We start from the raw sequence: 19,893 nt of genomic DNA on the forward strand, positions 1-19,893 counted from the left end.
TCATCCAAAGCCATTACGAGCTCGGCCCTTTCGACCCCCCCACGAACGTCCACGAAGCCGGCGTTTTAGCTGCGCGATTGATTCGCCTACCGAACAACTACATACCACGCTCGATCGGGAGCCTGCGATATAGTCCTCAGCACAAGCAAGCAGTGCCCACGATGCTCATCTCATTGACCGTTGGCAAGGTCGACGCCGGCGTCACGGTACTCCTGACGCCGGACAAGCGCTTGGTACGTTGCCCGTGATACGCATCCGATGCTGGTGGTGGATTGGTGAGCTCTCGTGGCAGTCGTGACGTCTGCAGCCTAGGCGTCTCCCTGCCCCCTACCCATCCAAAATCAAGCTTATATTTGGCTTCCCTTTTTGTTCTGTGCTAACGACGCTCTCTCAGATCGAATTCCCTTCGATTCTCCTTCCACCCAACATCTCCTCCGGCAGCATTGTCGATATCACCGTCGCCCGCAACCTAGGTTCGGAGGCCAAGACCGAACACGCCTTCCGCGAGCTTCAGGACCGCATCTACTCAGCTTTCGGTGCCAGCGCGCCCACGCCTCCCGTCCTCCGTTGCCGCAATGCAACCCAGACCTCCGTCGTCCTTGAATGGGACCCCATTGAGCTCGCGACCGCCGACCTCATTTCCCTCTCCCTCTTCCGCAACGGCCAAAAGGCAGGCAACATCCCCCGCCCGCTGCAGATGCACAGCACAAAGATTAGCGGTCTCGCTGTTGACACCGACTACACATTCCACCTCGTTTTGCGCACCACCGCTGGCACCTTCACCTCCGAGAAGGTCGTTGTGCGCACTCACAAGATGACGGATCTTAGCGGTATCACCATCACCACGGGCATCATGCCTGCCGCCACGAGGGAGGCGCTGACCGCCGCCGTCGACCGCATCGGCGCCAAGATCGTCGACAGCGTCCGTATCGACACGACGCACTTTGTCACTACCGAGGGCCGCGGCCTGGCATGGGAGAAGGCTGTCGAGACCAACATCCCTGTCGTACGGCCCGAGTGGGTAGAGGCGTGCGAGAAGAACGGACGCATTCTGGGTGTCACAAAGTTCTACCTAGACGCCCTCAGACCGGGCCCCTCGGGTGATGAGCTGCAGCAGACCTCGCCGCAACCGCAGCAGTCGCAAGCGCAAAAGGAACTTCCGTCCCCCCCGGCCGCCAACTCGCCAGAGAACAACGGTGATGTGGGCGCCTCCTCTGCCAAGTCGACCGACGGCGAGAAGCCCCCATCGAAGGCGGAGGAGGAGGAGCCGTCCGGTGATGAGGAGAAGGAGGCAGAGCAGAAGCGGATCGCAGACCAAGAGGAGCAGAAAGTGCGGCTGGAGGACAAGGACGAGCAGAATCTTGCCCACCGACCGAAGGAGGACTCGGAGTCGGGCAGCGAGGACGGCAAGAGTGACGAGGACAATCCGAACGAGAAAGAGAAGCAAGGCACTTCCCCCGACGGTGCTTCATTTCAAGACGTAGCTTTGTAAGGCAGTGGAGCAAAGGTGTTTGCGGTCCTTCGCGGCATGGAGTTACCCAGAGATATCTCGCGTCTCATGTACAACTAGCAGCCTTTTTTTCACGACATTTATAGAGTCAGTTGCCATGGGAATGATGATGGCAGAGCCAGTTCTTTTTGTTTGTTCAGTGGTGCCTCGAGGCCGGTTCTCATATGCATGGTATATCTTTTTCCATGGCAGATCTCCGTTAGCGACCTCCCGAAGCCGTCTACCTGAGCCATCTCCCGACTCTTCATCTCATCACGGCAAGATCTCCTTGCCCTGCCAGTCCCAAAACCGCCCGCGTCCCTCGATGCCCACCTCCTTGGTCAAGACCGCGCACATCCTCTCCACGGCAAACTCGGGCTCGAACAGCTTTCCCTCGGGGACCGTGTCCCAGAACCCCTGACTCAGGCCTGTCTTGACCGTCCCCGGGTGATACGCCACGCACATCGCCTTCTCCCCGCTCCGCGCCCTCAGCCAGAGATCCAGGGACTTTGCGAGGGAGGTGACGCCGGCTTTGGAGGCGCGGTAGCTGTACCACCCGCCCTTCAGGTTGTCCCCAGTGCTGCCGACGCGCGCGGACATGGCCGCCCAGACAGCGCGGCCGGGGGGCAGTCCCTTTCCCTCCTCGGACGATGATGATGAAGAAGAAGAAGAAGAAGAGGAAGAAGAAGAAGATAGATTGACGGCCTTCCGGGGGAGGAAGTCGGAAAAGTGCTTCATCAGCATCATCTGGCCCAGGGTGTTCACCTTGAACATGTCCAGCGCCTTGTCGTACTCGACCTGCGCGGGGCTCTTCTCAGGGTGCAGGATGCCCGGTGTCGCGAGGGCCAGGCGCAGGTGGTGCGTGGACGCAGGGAACAGGGTCCTCGCCTCGTCCGCGGCGGCCGCGATGGTGGGCTCGTCGGTGACGTCGAGCCGCACGACCTTGAGGCGGGACGCGAGGTCCTCCGTCTCCACGGGCGGCAGGGCGAGGGACGCGAGGATGGAGTGCTTCGCGGCGGTGGTGTCGGCGGAGCGGCAGGTCGCGAGGATCGGGGCCGTGGTCGTCAGGAGGAGGTGTCTTGTGAGGTGCGCGCCTATGCCGCGGGAGGAGGGGGAGACGAGGATCCATGGCCGGGACATGTTTCCTTTCTGTCTTTCTTCTTCTTTTTCTCCTCCTTATTTCTTCGAACCCCCTATTTTTTTACCTTTTCTTTTCCCCCCTGTGTGGTGTTTCCTGGGCTTTTCTGTATTTTGTGGCTTTAATTCTGATATGTTGAGGTGGCTTTGAAGTGGTTCATTCAGTTGAGGGTCTGGGTGGGATCCCGTAGGTGCTGCTCACGAACGGACGATGAGATGACGCCGGCTCAGATCACTCTTCGACAGACATATGAGAAACATGGGGTGATATGCAATGTCACTTTTCGTCTGATCGGGTGTGAAATAGCTATGTGCAGTGTATTTACAAGATACAAATAACCCAGCTGGCGAGTTGAATTGAATTGACTTTCTCCACAAGCTTCAGTCAAAGACATCATGACTTTGGAATGATGGGGGGCCGGAGGGGACCGCGCCCGCCCCTCGTCCCTGCGGGAACAAGGGTGCCGAAAAGACGTCATTGGTTGGGATTTGCCCAGAGATCCGGATCGGTGCAGTCTGTACGCAACCTCCTTCATCTCTACTGCAAGTCATACCTACAATCCACAACACCTACACGACTGCTGCTGAAGCGGGTTCGCGTCGAAATCAGCTGGCATTAAGCCTCACAAGTGGCGTACACTTCATTTTTTTTTTTTGGCACTTGAACGATGTGCATGTTGAAAGATTGTCTTCGATTCGGTGCGTCTGCATCCACAGCGCAGAAGAAAAATAGGTTTACAGCAAGGGGGAAATAAACAAGACACTCCGTGAGCCCTGGGTATACTCACACCACTTCCAAGCCAAATTCGTCAGACATACTCTTCGCAGAAGAGTCGTTTCGTCAACGCTGAACCCGCCCATAAACACCGCAATATTTCCTGACGATCGGCGCCCCGTGCAGAAGAAAAAAAAAAGAATGAAAAAAGACGGAGATACAGAACGAGACACCTTATCAGGTGCTAATCATTCTGCTCGGCAGATAGCGACGTCTCCAGGCTAACCCTCGAGGCGAGCTGCAACTCCCGAATCAGGGGCTCCATGGCGTCCAGCCCGCCGCGGGGCACCAGAGACGGCACCACCATCATCGCCTGGTGCCTGCTACCCCATGCCCTCCGTGGGTGCGCATGCGATGTCGACCGCCGCCTGGGTGTGCGGTCGACAAAGTCCCTGGTAAAGTCGTCAAACTCCCCCATGCTCTCCACGATGCGGCGACGAGAGTGATGGAACTCTGACTGCGATCGGTTGTTGTTGTTGTTGATGCGGCCCGTCCTGAGCACGCGCACCTCCTGCGTGGAGTCGCGGCTGATGTGCTGCTCTTCGTAGATGAAGTCATTGTCGAGAGGCCAATCGAGAGGACGAGACCCCGACAGGGGCGTTATCGGGAAGCCGCGTAGCTCATTCATGCAGCGCTCGAGCCGCTCGATGAAGAGCATTTGGTTCCTTTCTTGCTGGTGCATGCGCAGCTCAAGGCGCTCCTGGTTCAGGAGCATCTCATGCGCAAGGTCGCTTACTCTTGCATGACGGAGGTTGGCGTAATGATTTCGCAGCTCCCGTGCCGACATGGACACGAGGTTAAGCGGATCCTCCTGGCTTTTCGGGCGCAGTGTCGCCGTCTCGTCCGCCTCACTATCATCGGATGTCGGTGTCGGACTTTGCACGCCTTGCCTGTCCGCTCGTCCGCCATCCGTAGCAGTATTCACCACCACGGTGTTGGTGTTGCCAGCAGTGTCTGGGACCATTTGTGTTGAATCTTGGCCCGGTGTCTGGGTACTGGCAAAGGGGGGATGCGACACTTCGACCACCGTCATCGGTGAGTTGAGAGTCGAATCTGACCACCTCTCATCAACAGAGAGTGTAGGCACGACCTCGGCAACCGGCATGATGGCGCTCAAGCGAGGGCCGGAGCCAGGCTTGGGAAACGCCGCAATGCTTCCCGCGATAGACTGGTGGTCGTCCTCGATATGATCCGGCTTGGCTTCGTCGTCAGAACCAAAGTAGCTGAGACGGGTGGTATATAGCCGGTCCGAATCCATCTGCGAGAGCGTGGCAGAATCAGCCCGTGTCATTCGCGGCGGGCTCGGAGGCGAGAAGCTGTTGTCCGCCTCCGTGATATGCGTGACACTCGCGTCGGATGGTGCAAAACTGCCTATCCGATCCAGTAGTGGTACTGAGCTCGCCCAGCTGGTGCGGTGCAAGCTCCCCCACCTCCGGGGAGGCTCAAAGCTACTGGTGCTGTCCCTGAAGGCGCCTTTTCCGAACGTGTCGGCGCCGGCGCCGGTTGAAGACAGTTGGCCTTCCGTAATCGCACTTAGAAAAGGCGCATTGGCCCATTCTGGCGTTGGAATTTCTCGAGCGGTCTCCCAACCAGACGTCTCGGCTTGCTGTGAGGCCTGCCAGTCCGAGATCTTGGCCGAAGTGCCGTGGGAACGGCGATTAGACGATGTGCCTTGGGATCTGGCCATGTTGGCCAAGTTCGTGGCTGAGAGCTTCGTCCCGATACCATGATCCTCTGGGATCCGATCCGGGGTGCCGAACGTTCCGTCGCGAGAAGGAAGGCGCAGAGAGCTGATCGCCGTCTCGCACGTTCTCGGCCTCGGAGTAACCTCGCCGTCTTCGGCCTGCTGCAGCTGCCTGGTTGAAGCCTTGAGGGCCTCCATGTCCCGCTGCTTGAGAGACTTGACTCGCTCCTTGCGACTTTGCCTCGAGGCAGCAGTTTTCGTTGAAGGGTTCCGCGACGCCACGGACTCGCCCACTAATGTGGTCTGCGCTGTATCGCTGCTCCCTGGCCGCGTGATGAACGACTGCCTGGGTGTCATGCATGGTGTGTCTCGCTGCACTATAGAGGCCATTGAGTAAGCCTTTGCCGAACGCGCGCTTATGACGATCGGCTCCGATAGTTCAGTTGTTGCGATGCTCGGACTGATTGACGGCGCTTCCGAGTGCGCGCCGGGGCTTGGCTGGGAGTGGCTGAATAATGTACTCTGGCGCTGAGAATCAGCACCAATTGTGTAGCATGTCGAGTCTCGGTTATCCAAGTCGGGGTCTTGATTCGGCCTTGTTATCCTGATGCTCGACTTTCGAGGCGGCAAAGTGATGTTCTCTGGACGTCTTGGTGGTGCTTTGACCTTGGGTTTCCGAGATTTCGGGCTGGCTGGCTGGGTAATGGGGCCTTCGCCCTTCCCAAAGCCGGAATTCTTGTCGGGGCCACTGCTCGGGACAATGGCCTCGGAGACTGGCGAGGCTGGAAGCTCTGCGTATTGCGGTGGAGGGTGAGGCAACCGATCATGCTTCTTTTTAGTAGATAACCTCCCACGCAAGCTTCCGGGCGGTGTGGTGTAGGGCGTCCTCGGCGGACTCCAGGGGTTTGGTTTGATCTTGGGCCATATTGATACTGAGCCCTTGGTTCCTCTTTTTGTGTTCGCCGTGTGGACAGTGTTGATCGTTGAGAATGATCCCTTCTCGCTGACAGTCTTGAGTACAGTAACCGTACGCTCACTAGCATAAGGCCCCGGGATACCATTCCCGGTCTCATCCTCGCTCCTTCGCACAGGAGGGGTCGGGGGAAGTGGTGGCGTAGCATTGAATATTGCTAGCGCCCAGTCGGAGTCTGGCCCGACGTGGCAGTATTCCAACGGGATGGAAATCGCAATGTGCGAGTTTCCGCTGCTCGTCTTCGACGCGACGGCAGAGTTGGGGAGCCCTGCGGTCACGGGTCGACGAGCTGGTGACTCGGATCTGGCCCGCGTACGCGGACGGCGCAGCTTCTTGAACAGACCCCATTTCTCTGGTTCCTGGGGTTCGGTCGCGTCCTCCTCGAAAACAGATTGTGGGGGGAATTCCGGTGGTGGTGACGTGGTCCTGAAAAAGTCGATGAGGTCCGCCATGCCCTCTCTGTCGCAGTTCTCCCTGGCTCTCGCGCGAACCGCGCCCCATTCTGAGTCGTAATCTGTGGTGTCGAACCGGTCAAGAGCCTGCATAAAGAGGTCGTTGGACGACCTTGTCGTGCGAGGGTAGAAACCGCGTTCGCCGTCGCTGTCGAAGCTGCTGAATGTTCCTCGGCGGCCCCTGGTAAGTGCCAGGTCAAGCCGCGGAGGGCCTGAATCTGATGAGACTACCGTCACCTCGCTACGTCCGCCGACGTTGCTCCCCGGAAAGACCATATTGCCGGCGTGGGGAGGTTTAATCGTATATGTGGGTGTTGTTGGTGGGCGGCATGCCCAGGTATTACCGTGGCCGGCAAGATCCTATGCGTCGATTGTTCGAGCAGGTTGCGCAATGATTTCGTAGATCTTGGGGACGATTTGCCTGCGGCGCGCAGCAAACCAAGCCGAACAAAACGGGTCGCCTGGCGACGCCCGTTACAAGGAGTGGGATGATGGTCACGCAACCAGTGTAATAGGGATCAGAGGTGATGTGCACCTGGGATCCAAGAACAATATCCACTCACCACCTCAATGCAGCAGAGGAGGGAACAATGAGTGGGAGGAGAAACAAAATATCGGGGTTCATGGAGCAACGAGACTTGTATCGTCTTTCTCACTCTCGAGCATAGAGCGCGGACGGCAGGGATCGATATATGTTCTATCCCTCGGGGCGACCGTTGGAACGAAAGTGCGGGAGGGGAGGCGGACGGTGGCAGACGGTGGCAGACGGTAGCAGTGGAAGCGTCAAACCATGGCCGGGAGGCGTCCGTGCAAAACGTTGGGAACGAGGGCTCAAGGCCTCGAGGCTAACGCCATGGTCAGACTCGGGCGGCGTACCTTTGCAACAGCAGCCTGGGAAGCTAGAGGGAAGAAGAAGCGGCGGCGCGGGACCCACGGCAGCAGATCAAGGGAGAGAGAAGGCGTCGTCACTAACAGTCTTAGTCGACCACCTAGAGGCCGGGCGGTGGGCTCGTGGCGCTGAGACTCGGGGCTGGGATGCCTTGCTCACAACGTATATTTCTTCTCACCAGCAGTGGCCGAAGCCCACGAGGTTTCCAGAGACATCTGGAACCTTGAACGGGGCGACGAAGAACGAAGAGGAAGAAGGACCAACTGACAGCGCCACTGGAGCCGTGATGTTTCTTTCTGCCGGCGCCTTGCAGAGGCGGTCCACCAGCCAGAGACGTGTGGTGTACCGGGGCACGAAGGGAGGGTCGAACAGAGAGTCTCCAGGGCTGAAGCGAAGCCGGGCCTGTGATGCGGTCGGCATCGGCGGCAGCGGGGGTGGAAAGTTAGATTGGCAGATGGAGAAGACACGCACACATACACATGGGCACACGCGCACAGAGAGAAAGAGAAAGAGAGGGAGGGAGGGAGGGAGACGGACGGGGAGATGGAGAAAGACAGAGCGAGAGAGGCCCGGTTGCGAGCATTTCTGGTGCAGCCAGGTGTTTGGGACACGACTCCGCTACCGAAATTGCTTTTTCCGCGTCGCCGCCGCCAGTGGTCTGCCATGGCTCGGAGGAAATACAGCAGGCAGGCCGCAGACGGGATGGTCGCGAAATATGGCAACATGGCAGACGGAGGAGGAAGAGGAAGAAGAAGGAACGGCGATTAACATGTATGGCGTGCGTCGGACAAGGACCTGGCCTGGTCGCCCATTTGCTCGGCCGGAGGTTTGACGGCTCCAAGCCGCTGGGTGACCCCAGCAAGGGATATGCGGAAGGGATGTGCGCGCGCAGTAGCAGCATGCAACATGCAACGATGCGACGCGATTGCAATAAGATTCGCTGCAGTGGCCAAGTGGTCAGTGATGCGCTGCCGGGGGGTGTTGCACGCGGCCAGGTGCTGTTGTTTGTTAGCACGGTACGGGCTCGAGTACATGGCGAATTCCAGAGTGTGGACGTGAGGTGGCCAACAAGCGAGATTCCTTTGGTCGGCTGTTTCTCGTGTGTCTTGTTCGGGGCCCCCGTTAACGAGTAGGAAAGCCGCCTCTGTGTCAGATGGAAGATGAAGGGGGATATTTGGTGATGCTTCAAGCTTGTGTATCCATTAATGGCGCCGATTGCCGGCCAGCCAGCCAGCCAGCCTGTGTATCCGTACTTGCCTGTCTGTCTGTCTACTTTGCCCTTTTGCCTGCGTGGCTGGCCCCGTTGTGATTGGCCAGAATCACCATCATATTGGCTGCCAACATGACTTCATGACGGGTTCGATGTTGTTTTATTGTATATGCTCTGCTTGAGGAATACGAGGACAAGGTTGGTGGTCCTGGTTGTGTTTCTTGGCCGATGCTTGCCTCACTCACAGGTGTGGTCGTGCATGCCTGGTTCGTCACGTAATTAGATGGCCATTAATCTTATTGTGCAAAAGAGGTGGAATTACACGAAGCTTGGTCTCAAGACAAGAGGCAGTCTCCCACTAACAGCCACAGGACGACAATTTTAAGACCGGTCGTCCCAACGCCGCCAACGGGTCCAAGCGCTAGCTTCCCCTGCACTCCTCAGGTCCACCAGAGAGGGGAGCTGAGAGCTCCCTTCCCCCTTCCCAAGGCGCACGCAGGCGCGCGCAGGTGCAGGCTCAGGTGAGTGTGAGTGCCCGAGGTGAGCAAGGCAATGTAGACATAGACATACATACCGTTTCTATATGGAGAACCCGAGGTGAACTCTAATGGGCGATATTCGGGTGCATCTTGCATCTTGACGGACGAGCACTCTAATCACCCATCAGTCCCCGGAATATGCTTATCTGCCGATGCAACGCACATGCCCACCCTTGGTTCGAGGAAGGTGGATTGTGTTCATTAATTAGTTTGGGGCACATCTCGTCCCGAACTACCTACCCTACCCTACCCTGCCCTCGGGAAGCCATTCTGCAATGTGCATCCAGCAGCTCTTGCTTGCGTGCCGTCAGTCCCTTCTCCTCCGCTGGCCTGTCCTGGCCTCGCCTCGCCTCGCCATGCCCGTGCCCGTGCCCTGCTGGATGCCCTGCCCTGGCTCAATGCTACGCCAAAAGAGCCCGGCCCTGCACCTCTGGTGATCCATGCACAATTGCACACTGCTAACTTCGTCCCAAGATCTATCCCCCTCCCCTCCTTCCCGTCCGTCATCCGGGCGGATCCTCCTCGGGGATCCTCCCTGGCCCTCCCCGTGCCCACCTCCACCTCCACCTCCAACTCTGACTCCATCCCTCCACATCACCTCCTCTTCCTCTCCCTCCCTCTCCCTCTCTCCTCTCCCTCCCCTCGTGTCCCTACCGATACAGACTGACAAAGAAACCCCACGGCCGGGTCGCCGTTCATGCCCCGCCGCCCGCGATATCCCACTGACCTGCACTTTCAGCCCCGTTTCGTATCCCTTGCGCTCTCAGACCCATCCATCACACAGTTGGTTCCCCCGTCACAAACAGTTGTTCATCACCAACGCCATCCAACACCATCTGCACCTCTATCCATCTCCTCTTCCACCAGGCGAACCCCGGCCGCAAAGGCTAGTCTGCTCACCACTCCCCGTTGTCTCCCAATCCAATCCCTTTACGAGGGCCGAAACATGGCAATTCAAAAACAAGAAAAACCCACGCCAGCCCCGCGTGCGCCGTACCGAACTTGTCCGACGCCAGCCAGGCCATTCTAATCCAAGGAGAAACACAATGACACCAGGGCAGGGATGTTTCCAGCTTCCCACGCTTCGGCAAGTCAACAGGGAGCACCCATCCTATGCCCCCCCTGCAACGCAAATCCCTTACCCATGTACCCATCCATCCATCCATCACACTGACCACAAGATGTGACTCCCGTCAAAACCTGAATTCAAATGGACGAACTAACAGATATCTTCTCCCGCCACCTTACCCCAAATTGCATCTTGACACTTCTTCCTTTCGTTGGCGTTCCACGCAATGTCTCTCTCGTCGAAATGTGAACCAGAAATATGTGGTTCATGGCGCAAGTTCCTCTGGAAAGTACTCCCGTAAGTCTGGATTCGTCTATCAAAAGGAACGAGACTCCAGCCCCGGGGCTGAACTGAGATGACCAAAGCGACCCAACCGGACCTTTGACTCTCCTCTATTCCGCCCCCATTTTCTTTTCCGGGGTTCCCAACGGCGAGACCCTGGTGTTTAGAGCAAGCCTCGCCCTCTGTCTGTCCCCAGTAATCGTCAAGACATGCCGGAAAAGCCATGTGGTTTCCTGTGCCCGAACCCTCTTCGTTTCCTTCTTCTCTTTCCACACGTTTCTTTCTTCCCACCGCCAATACACCAAGGCGGAAGAGGGGAGAAAAAATTGAACGCCCCGCCCCGTTGATCGCATAATCTCGGCGGGCTCTCGGACGCACGCACACCACCCGCCAAAGCGCGTCCAGCCACGCCGAGTCCTTCTTCTCTCTCTCCCTCTCTCCCATCCAACCAACCCGCGAAAGCCAACATTGTTCACCATCCGGATCCTTCCAAGCCCGGCCGCCGTGTCGTCATGCCCCCGGCTGGCGCAACCGCGATACTTCATAGTCCATCATCCTTCGCGGCCCAATTCCCGCGCCATACCCCCCGAAACCTGCCAGCCGGTGGCCGCCTCCAAATAGGTAGCCCCGTCTCACCAGTCCCCTCCTGTCCCCTACGCGATGGCAATGTGGGCAAAATGCTAGGTTTGAGGTGCGTTAACGTCGAGTCTTGGTGAATGACGGCCCAGCACAAAACTTGGCGTCGTCTTCTTCTTTTTCGAGAATAAAACGAAACGGTGCGGCTTGACACTTGGTTTTTTTTTTTTTAAGGCTTCGTCCTCTCTCTACTGGCCCCCTTTCCCTTCTTGCTTAGCCCATTCCTCCTTTAGGCCAAACCCGGATTCAAGCCACACGACGCGCGATTCATGATTGCACCTCAATATGGGTGGGGAGGGGGGGAGGAGGAGGAGGAGGGCTTGTCTCGCTCCCTGCATGTCTTGGTCCAACTGGAACCCGTTCCGTCTCAATAGTAGCTCAGGTAGGCAGGGCCCTTAGGGAAACAAAGCATCTCTCGCTGGCTGTTTCTAAAGCCTAGGCCCGCGGTCTGGCTCGTTTCTGCTTCTCTGCACTACGTCGTGGTCTTGCAGGTTTAATCCATCTTAGTCCTCCCGCGGAAACTTGTACCTCGCCTACTAGTATAGTACGCCTAAGCTTCCCGCGAGTTACCCGTACTTCTCCGTCCGACCTAGGAGAGTCGCACCGCGGGAGAGCGGGATACTATCCCCAGCCCCTGCATAAGTCTTGCTTCACCATCCGTCACTCACTGTGATGCCATGCCATGCTACTGCCTTCTCTCCTTCCTAGTACTTACACAAGGTATCCATGTTCATACACCCAATGCGATCCCCCTCTGCTTGCATCTTTGACTACTTCCATGCCAAAAACCAGGTTTCCTTCCCCCCGCCCTTCCTAGTTCCCAACCCCAGATGCAACGCGCCAATGAATGCCAAGGTCTTCGCAGCTAGACCAAATATCGAGAGGCAACATCCCGCCCTCGAAGAATGCTATATGCCCCTTGCCTAGTCCTGTAACGCCAGGGGCTCGTATTTCCCCTTCTCTGTGATGCAAAACCTTTGCCCAACCCTGGTCCTGTATCGAGTCTACTCTACAAAATCAAAGAATCATCCTATTGAAATTTGGCCCCTTAGCGTCTAGGAGGTTTTCTCTGGATGAAGGGATCCGCTTTCGGCTTCTTCCTGTGGACAGGCGGGTTCTGCCCATTCTGTCCTGGAGCCTAGCAATGATGTCAGTGAGGCCCGGAAGGCACACTATCCCTGGCCACTTACTCTTGGGGGTAAACTATGGTTCTGCGCCACTGAGGAGTTGGATGAGGGCATCCTCGAAGTTGCTGCTGTCTCCATCGCCGGCGGTCGTGCGGCTGGTGTCAGACCGAGGGCTACCATGGCAGATGGGTCCCTCGCTTGCTTCGGCTCCTTCGGTGGGTAGCCCATCGATCTGGGGCCTGTTGGTGGGGGTTTGTTCGACGATCGATTTTGCTCCGTCGCCATCTGTGATTGTTGTGTTAGGAACTGGGGGGACCACTTGTCTGTTCTGGCCACTGCTTGCACCGTTTTGACATACCCTTTTCGAACCGCGCTGCGCATCACTGGCATCCGACGGCCTCTTTTTGGATTCTTGCTTAGGTGCCGATGACTGGATGATGGGTGGCCTGTCAGAGCCACGGGCAACCGCAGGCTGCACCTCGCCTCTCTCATTGATCCTCTCAATGCGGTTGCCGCCCTCCCATGAACCCTGGTGGCGGTCCGTAACAGCGTAATTTGTGGGCTGCTGCGGAGGAGGCTGGGCTGCCTTTCGGGGTTGCACCGCATCTGTCATGTCAATTTCCTTGATCTGGGGTTGCTCCCTCATTTCAACGCCAGAGTCACCCTGTGGCGCAGGCTGCGACGCTGGGGGCAATGCCTTGATGGCACTCGGCTTGCGAAGCATCGACATCACATCTCCTTTGGTGTAGAGGGATCTCGATTTCGCGTTTTCGATGAGCTTGTTCCAGAATTCACCCTGGACCAGTGCTCTTGAATCTCCCAGAATCCACAGCGACGATTTGGCACGAGTCAGACCGACGTTCATACGTCTAATATCCTTGACGAAACCAATGCCACCGGTGGGGTCAGCTCGAACGCAAGAGAATATAATAATCTCACACTCTCGGCCCTGGAAAGCATCGGTGGTGTTGAATTCAATGTCATCGGCAATACCTTCTCCGTACTGGCGAGAAAATTGATACCGGAGCTCTTGTAGCTGAGCTTTGTACGGGGTGATGATGCCAATCTTGCCACGAATGTCGTAGTTTCTTCCGAAGTCTGTTTTGAATCTTTCGTAGAGCTGCATTGCAACTCTCAGTTCAGAGTGGTTGACAAGTGAACGACCCTTGCTACCCTTCGACTGGGTACCCTCGACGTCGAAGAATCGGTATGGGCCAAGGAGGGCGCTTGCATGCCAGGGCTGGCGACGCAGTGCGCTCATGTCCTCGCCGTCCACGAGCTTGCCCTCGTAGAACTCCAAACTAGGAAATAGACTGATCTCTGGGTGCATACGGTATTGGCGGTCGAGCAGGTGGACGTAGTCGGGGTTGTTTTGCTGCATTCGAACGAACAAACTTTGATCGTATCCAAATCTGGCAGCAGACTGGGAAAGCACCGTCGGTGGCAACTGCTTCGGATCACCAACGAGGATGCATTTGGTGCAACCGTACTTCAAGGGGATCAAGGCGCTGAGCTCCACACACTGGGCAGCTTCGTCGATGATGACGGTCTCGAACTCGACGTTCAGGTTCTTGAACATTTCGTGACCACTACCACTCAGCGTGGCGCAAAGAACTTGAGCTCCATCGAGAATTTCCTGTTGAATCTGTCGGCGGCGGATTTCAGCCTCGCGAGTTGCCGTGTTGCCGCTTGCCTTGTCCTCGTCAATCTTGGCACCGATATTGATTTGAGCACGCTTCAGCTGATCGAAGGATCGTTGCAAGGCTTGTGAAAGATTTCGGTCTCCGGATGCTCGAGCTTCATCTAGCTTGGGCCGGAGCTCCGCCAATTCGTCTCGGATCTTGGCTGCATCGCCGTGCATCTTGTCTCGCTGCTCCTTGGCTTTGTTCTGAGTGGTATCGCCTTCGAGCCTCTTTTTAACCAGTTCGTCGAGAGTGACATCTCGGACGGCGGCATTGATGGCCTCACTCCTGCCTAAACGAAGAACACTAATCTTGTGGAACGACCCGGTCATGGTTTTCACGCCCTGTTTGAGACGCAACACGAGCTCGTCTACAGCGGCGTTACTGGGAGCACAAACCAAGAGCTTCTTCGGCATGGCATTCTGGTTTGGTTGGCCTGGAAGCTTTGGTTTGATGGCTGTTCCTGGAGGTTGGATGTTGCCCGTGAGTAGCGAGCCTACCATGGCCACAATCGTCTTCGTCTTTCCCGTTCCCGGAGGACTGTAAAGTGTTAGCATGTAAAGCAAAAACAGAACCATGATCTTACCCTTGAATCAAAGTAAAGCCATCATTGTCCTTAGCACCGAGGATGGCCTTTGCCTGTCCCGGATTCACCTGGTAATTCTGCATGACGCCGTTGACAGCCTCATCACCATACTTCAAGATGGGCGATGGTTCGGCTTTCAGAACCTCCAACATGAGATCGTAGTACTGTAGACTCTCTAAAGCAGCGTACTCCCGCTCAATTGTTGTCATGTTGGTAATCTTTACAGCCTGAAGTTCAGAGCCGACGCCGAGAGCGTTCACGGCAAGGAGGGGATTGTTCTTGCTGTTTAGGCGGTACGTTATTTCCATCCTTTCTTTCTTGTAGGTGGTCTTCCAAATTCTCGCCAGAGCATGAGCATCGGAACTATCAGTCAGGGGGTTGCTCCCTTTCGACAGCAGGATGATGTCGCCTTCGGACAACATTCTCTCCTTGCTCTCGGCAGTGGGGATACTGGCTGTCACTTCAAGAAACTTATCAACGTTCATGCGAGACGCAATCTTAAGGCCATAGGATTTGGATGTCGTCTCATCTTTTGCAGTCACGAAGGATCGCCACGCTTCAGAGATTAGGAGACCCAAAAAGGTCTGCTTATACTCTTGTGGATGAGCATATGTGTTCGCGACCCGGGTGCACGGCGTCGAGGACGACGTCGACGGGGGGTCATTGCCCGCATGGAATATGTCCCATTCCAAGATGGCTTGGTGAAGCTGATCCATTGGCGGGATCAACCGAGCACGCATGTCTTTGGCTGAGCGTTGCACCTTTATCTTCTTGACTGGGCCACGCGTCTTCTCAAGTAACGCCCGCTCACGACGTCTAGTGGCCTCATCGACGGCCTTCTGACCTTGCTGTCCTTTGCTAATGAGCCTGTCAAGATCCTCATCTTCAGACTCATCGTCGTCTTCCTCATCACTGTCAACCAGAATCTGGCTCTTCTGTGGTGCATGCTCTTTTCCGACGATGCCGCCAAGGCCCTTCAGGCCCGAACCCTCGCCAGCGTTAAGGGGACCCCGAAGAGCCTTCGCTTTGGCAATGATCTCGGCATCTCTCTTAGCCTTTTCCGCCTTGGCTTTCTTGCGTGATTCAATGAGGGCGTTCTTCGAGGCCTGTGAGACTACGGGGTCGGGTCTGGGCTTGAGAGGTAATTTGGGGGTGCTTAATACGCCGCCCTTTTGCTGGCGAGCCGCCATCCTTTCCAAAATTGAACGGTTCTTATCGACCGAGCTGCTAAGCTCAAGAACATCCTCCTTATTTGATCGACTGGTTTGAGACGCTGCAGTCGACGAACCAGATTTCGACCAAGCGTCGATGAGGCTTTGTTTCTTTGGCTTCTCAGCTTTTGGAGCCGCGTTGATCTGGATGATCTCAACATCGTCATCTTCTCCAAGAGCTTTGAGAAGTTCCGCTCGCTGCTGGTCACTCAGATTGGTGCTGATGGGATACCTGCCCGTCGAGGATGCTTTGATGCAAGAGTCTTGAACGAAGGTCCTCGGTTCGGGCGGAATATCGACGTCATTCTCGCGCAATCTGGTGAGTAATTTGGCGACGACCTTGACAGTGACTTCCACTAGGTACAGATCTCTCAGCCGAAGCATCCTCACAATGCCATTGAGGTGGCGCTGGGGATCTTTCAGGAGCTGTTGCATCTTGGTCAGGTCTTGCGCCTGGGCGTGGACGTTGTTGGCCTGTAGCGCCGAGGCAAAGAGGCCATCTTGGGCTAGCATGGCATCAGCCAGCTCGATGACGTCTCGGCAGAAGTCCTGCATAACTTGGATTTCTACTTGATGAGACCAGTTGCCGGTAGACTGGAAGGCAACCTCGATGTACCTCCAGTGGGCAACCCACCAGCCAGTGACTGCAATCTGCTCGCCGTTATCCAAAGTCTTGGACCTAAGAATGCCAGACGAGAGGTCACTTAGGCCCTTGAGGACATCTTTAGCGGTATTGATGATATGCCGCGCTGGCCCCCAAGCCACAGTGGATGGCTCCATGATCCTTCGTGTTGCGAAAATCATGGAAGACAGGGTAGTGCTAAGGTGCCGTTCGAGCAGCGCCGTTAGTGCTTCTGACTTAGACGACTGTTCAGTGATTGATTTAATGAGCTCAGCGCTTGCACTACTGATCTCGTCTTCGCCGTGAACGGTGAAAGCAATGATGGGTCGAATGCTCTGGCCCATGAGACACAAATCGTTGAGTTGCGGCGATGTGAATTCGCACATGCGCTGTAAAACTCTTCCGAGTGCCTCTGCGACTTTGGAAAAGTGGTTGTTGAAGTTCTTTCTCGCGGGGTCTAGCTTATCAGGCTCCTTCCGGGGGGGGCGGAATCTTTCCACGTTGATCAGAGGAGCCATAGCCATCAGCATGGTCTTTGCTAGCACAAGCTTGCCGGCATAGAGGTTCTCCAGAAACCCGTCCCACAAGTCCGCTGATTTACGGGTTACCGCCGTCTGTATAGCCACATGGTCGTTCTTACGGAGTTCGAGATGCTCTTCGGCAGTCGCCCTTGAGTCCAAACTCAAAGCTGCACTGATGACGCTCATTGCAGCTTTAGGCACACCAAGGGTGTGCTGGTCTTGGCTTTTTGTATCTGCTCCATCATTGATGACATCCTTGTACTTGAGGGTGACGTTGAGGATCGAATTGACGTATACGGACGTAGTGCCCGATATGACATTGACTGAGGGATCCAGAAACGATCGCAGGACATGGTCTAGGGCATCCAAGCCAGCTCGTATGCAAGCTGCTCTTCCTTGCTCGCCGATGCTGGCATCATGGATTACTTGTTCGAAGAGCAAATGAAGTAGCTGCTCACAGGCGTCGGTCTTTTGTTGGCGTTTGAGGGATTGGATCCATGTGTTGACCCACGAGGTTGTGATTGACTCGACAGAGTCGTTGTTGCCAGTGCCATCGTCATACGTAATGGCGAAAGTCAAGGATTGGGCAAGCAGCTGTTTGAAGAGACGCTGTGAAAGGAGCTGCTCAACAACGACAAACGGCCGCGCATCGCCAATGGTGTCCCACAAGGCCTGCGGAGATGTTTCCAATAACACCGTCAACGCCTGGATAATGAGTAATAACACTGCCTCTGACTCGCATTGCATATGAAGGAAGAGCAGATCGTAGATGCTCGGCTTCACTTCCATACCCCGGATGCCATGGAGCATCAGTTTCTCATCCAGAGCCTTGAGGATCCAGTTAACTGCTTTCCAGAACCGCTCAATCTCTAGAAGATTTGCAGGGTCTCTGTGGTTGAGTTGAGCGACGGTCTGAATCGCCTCGACCAGGTTGTCATGGACAGCCCAGCTGAATTGGGCCTCTGTTAAAGACCTGGGCCGGAGGCGCTCCCAGGATTTCTCGGCAAACTGCAGTCGTGTCTTGTCCTCCCCGAACAGGAATTGTGTCATGGCAGGAAGTAAAACGTTGTCGCCTAGCTTCAATGGCTTCTTGCCGGAGAGGCGGACGAAAACGAATTGGAAGAGGTTCCGTTTTTCCGGCACACTGACGTAGGCCATACAGCAAAGGGCTTCGTAGACGGTGAGAAGCACAGCACCTTGGTCCTCGCCTAAGTCGGCTCTTGAAAACGGACGACCCTCTCCTTCAACCTTCTCAATGATATCCTTGGCCCATTGAAGACCCTTGTCGATTCGGTCAAAGTCGAACCTATGAAGGCAGTTTTCGATCCCGGCAACAGCATCTTCTGGCCATTTTCTAGAATTCGGTTAGCGCGGGGGTCTACTGAGGCGGTTTGGCTGCTCGAGACTTACTCGGAAAACACTTGAAGATACTTCTTACGGTGCATGTGCCAGTTTAGAACACACTTGTCGCAATTGTGGAGGTTAATAGCCATCCGGTTGCCCCATTGCTCAAGCCAGACACCAGCCTTATCCTTGCCGTATGCGAGCAAAAGGCTGGTCCAGTAGGCAATGTCAAGTCGCTCCTTCCATTGTTCTACCCTCTCCTTCTTTTCAAGAGCCGTGATGCTTTCGCCGGCAGACTCCAGATCGTCGTAGTCCTCAAAGTCGTCCTCGTCAATTTTCGGACAGAGGAGATGAACGTCGGGGGGGATTTGGCCGAACTTGCGGAAGTTCTCCTCGAGGATATCCTCGACTGGTTGTGATTCCATTTTACTGTAGTACTTCGACCCGCCGAGGCATATCGCGAAGATTGTGAAGGTCGTGAGGGTGGAACGTTGGTTCGGCGACGCTGTCCTGCAAGGAGTAAGGTGAAGGTGGAGTCGAAAGGAAATGCTCGTCAAGCGCAACGGAAGGAAGTCGGAGGAATCGCAGCGGTAGCAGAAAGCTGCGGGCGGTCGGCAAGCTCGGGGCAAGAATGAATTCAGCAGGCCACAGCGTCGAGATGCCACGTGAGCCTGCGAAGAGCTCCTAGGAGAGGTCTCGCGGTTATGGTGGATGGATCGTCGATTCGTGTGGTGTCTCCGTCGACCGTCGCCCAGAGGATGATTCGGGATCCGGCAATTTACCTGGCCTCGCCAGCCAAAAAGGAGATCAAAAGCCGAATGCCGCTGGAGACGGAGGAAATAAGTGGCGAGGTTGATGCAGGAGTCGTGGGAGAGGAAAGAGAGCCCACGATCTTCGGGTTTGGTTGCTGGGGGAAATGAAGGCAACAGCAACCTAGCGAAGTGGGCTGCAAAAAGTGCAGTGACACGCTCCAGTCCGGCTGGGACGCGGCAAGGCGACAAAATCCATTAAAGCGCAATAACCGTGTTGACCGGGGTATGAATGGAGCCATTGCGCGGTACCTGGTCGAATGAGGTATCTCGAAGGTTGGATCAGGTACCTGTTTTTGTGCTGAGCTCAGTGCTTGAGCGCAGGTATCACTGAGGCTTGTGTTGCTAATGCACGGTCCACACCTTAAATTCCACCTCAGCTCTCAACCTCAATTGTCAATCTTCACAATCACCAACTTTTGAACCTTCAATGTTTGACACAGATCCAGTTGCTATTGATTTTTTTTTTGTTTTCTTTGTAAATCCGTTAACTTGGATTCTGCATGTTCCTAACTTGAGTATTCATGCAGCATCAGGCAAAGCCATCTCATTGAATAATGTCTCCTGCATTCGAGAGGTACTGAAAGGTTGAAAAGGATCTTAGTTATTAGTCCATGCTGGTGCCACAATTAATATCGAAAGTATCATTTCCGCTAGTGATCACCTGTATCATGTGTTAAAATACGACTTTACACGTCATCATTCTTGTAAGGAAACCTACCGCCTACCCAGCAAAATGCAGAAAAAGGCACCCCATATCACCCGCCCAAGATGCCAGCGACCTGAGCAAATATGATGGACAAGCCCTAAAAAACAGGCCTGCAGACCTAGGTCTGTATTTCGCAGACTTCATGTG

At 55.6% G+C, this 19,893-nt stretch overlaps 4 protein-coding genes across 4 annotated transcripts; 1 reads left to right on the forward strand and 3 right to left on the reverse strand.

The window, feature by feature from the left end:
• Positions 1-161: 161 nt before the first annotated feature.
• Positions 162-1,492, forward strand: EsH8_III_001190 (uncharacterized protein; the record flags this gene model as incomplete). The annotated part of the gene is made up of 2 exons (XM_083262915.1): positions 162-233; positions 395-1,492. The coding sequence occupies 2 exons, from the start codon at positions 162-164 to the stop codon at positions 1,490-1,492; spliced, it is 1,170 nt and encodes a 389-aa protein (XP_083123402.1).
• Positions 1,493-1,762: 270 nt separating this feature from the next.
• Positions 1,763-2,629, reverse strand: EsH8_III_001191 (uncharacterized protein; the record flags this gene model as incomplete). Its single annotated transcript, XM_083262916.1, has 1 exon — positions 1,763-2,629. One exon carries the CDS (start codon positions 2,627-2,629, stop codon positions 1,763-1,765), a length of 867 nt encoding a protein of 288 aa, XP_083123403.1.
• Positions 2,630-3,585: 956 nt separating this feature from the next.
• Positions 3,586-6,786, reverse strand: EsH8_III_001192 (uncharacterized protein; the record flags this gene model as incomplete). The annotated part of the gene is made up of 1 exon (XM_083262917.1): positions 3,586-6,786. The coding sequence occupies one exon, from the start codon at positions 6,784-6,786 to the stop codon at positions 3,586-3,588; it is 3,201 nt and encodes a 1,066-aa protein (XP_083123404.1).
• Positions 6,787-12,183: 5,397 nt separating this feature from the next.
• EsH8_III_001193 (SEN1 N terminal-domain-containing protein) lies at positions 12,184-18,653 on the reverse strand (the record flags this gene model as incomplete). Its single annotated transcript, XM_083262918.1, has 5 exons — positions 12,184-12,273; positions 12,326-12,547; positions 12,621-14,484; positions 14,531-18,238; positions 18,295-18,653. The coding sequence occupies 5 exons, from the start codon at positions 18,651-18,653 to the stop codon at positions 12,184-12,186; spliced, it is 6,243 nt and encodes a 2,080-aa protein (XP_083123405.1).
• Positions 18,654-19,893: the final 1,240 nt, after the last annotated feature.

Source organism: Colletotrichum jinshuiense, chromosome 3 (assembly GCF_051148585.1).
Source record: "Colletotrichum jinshuiense chromosome 3, complete sequence".
NCBI classification, from domain to species: Eukaryota; Fungi; Ascomycota; class Sordariomycetes; order Glomerellales; family Glomerellaceae; genus Colletotrichum; species Colletotrichum jinshuiense.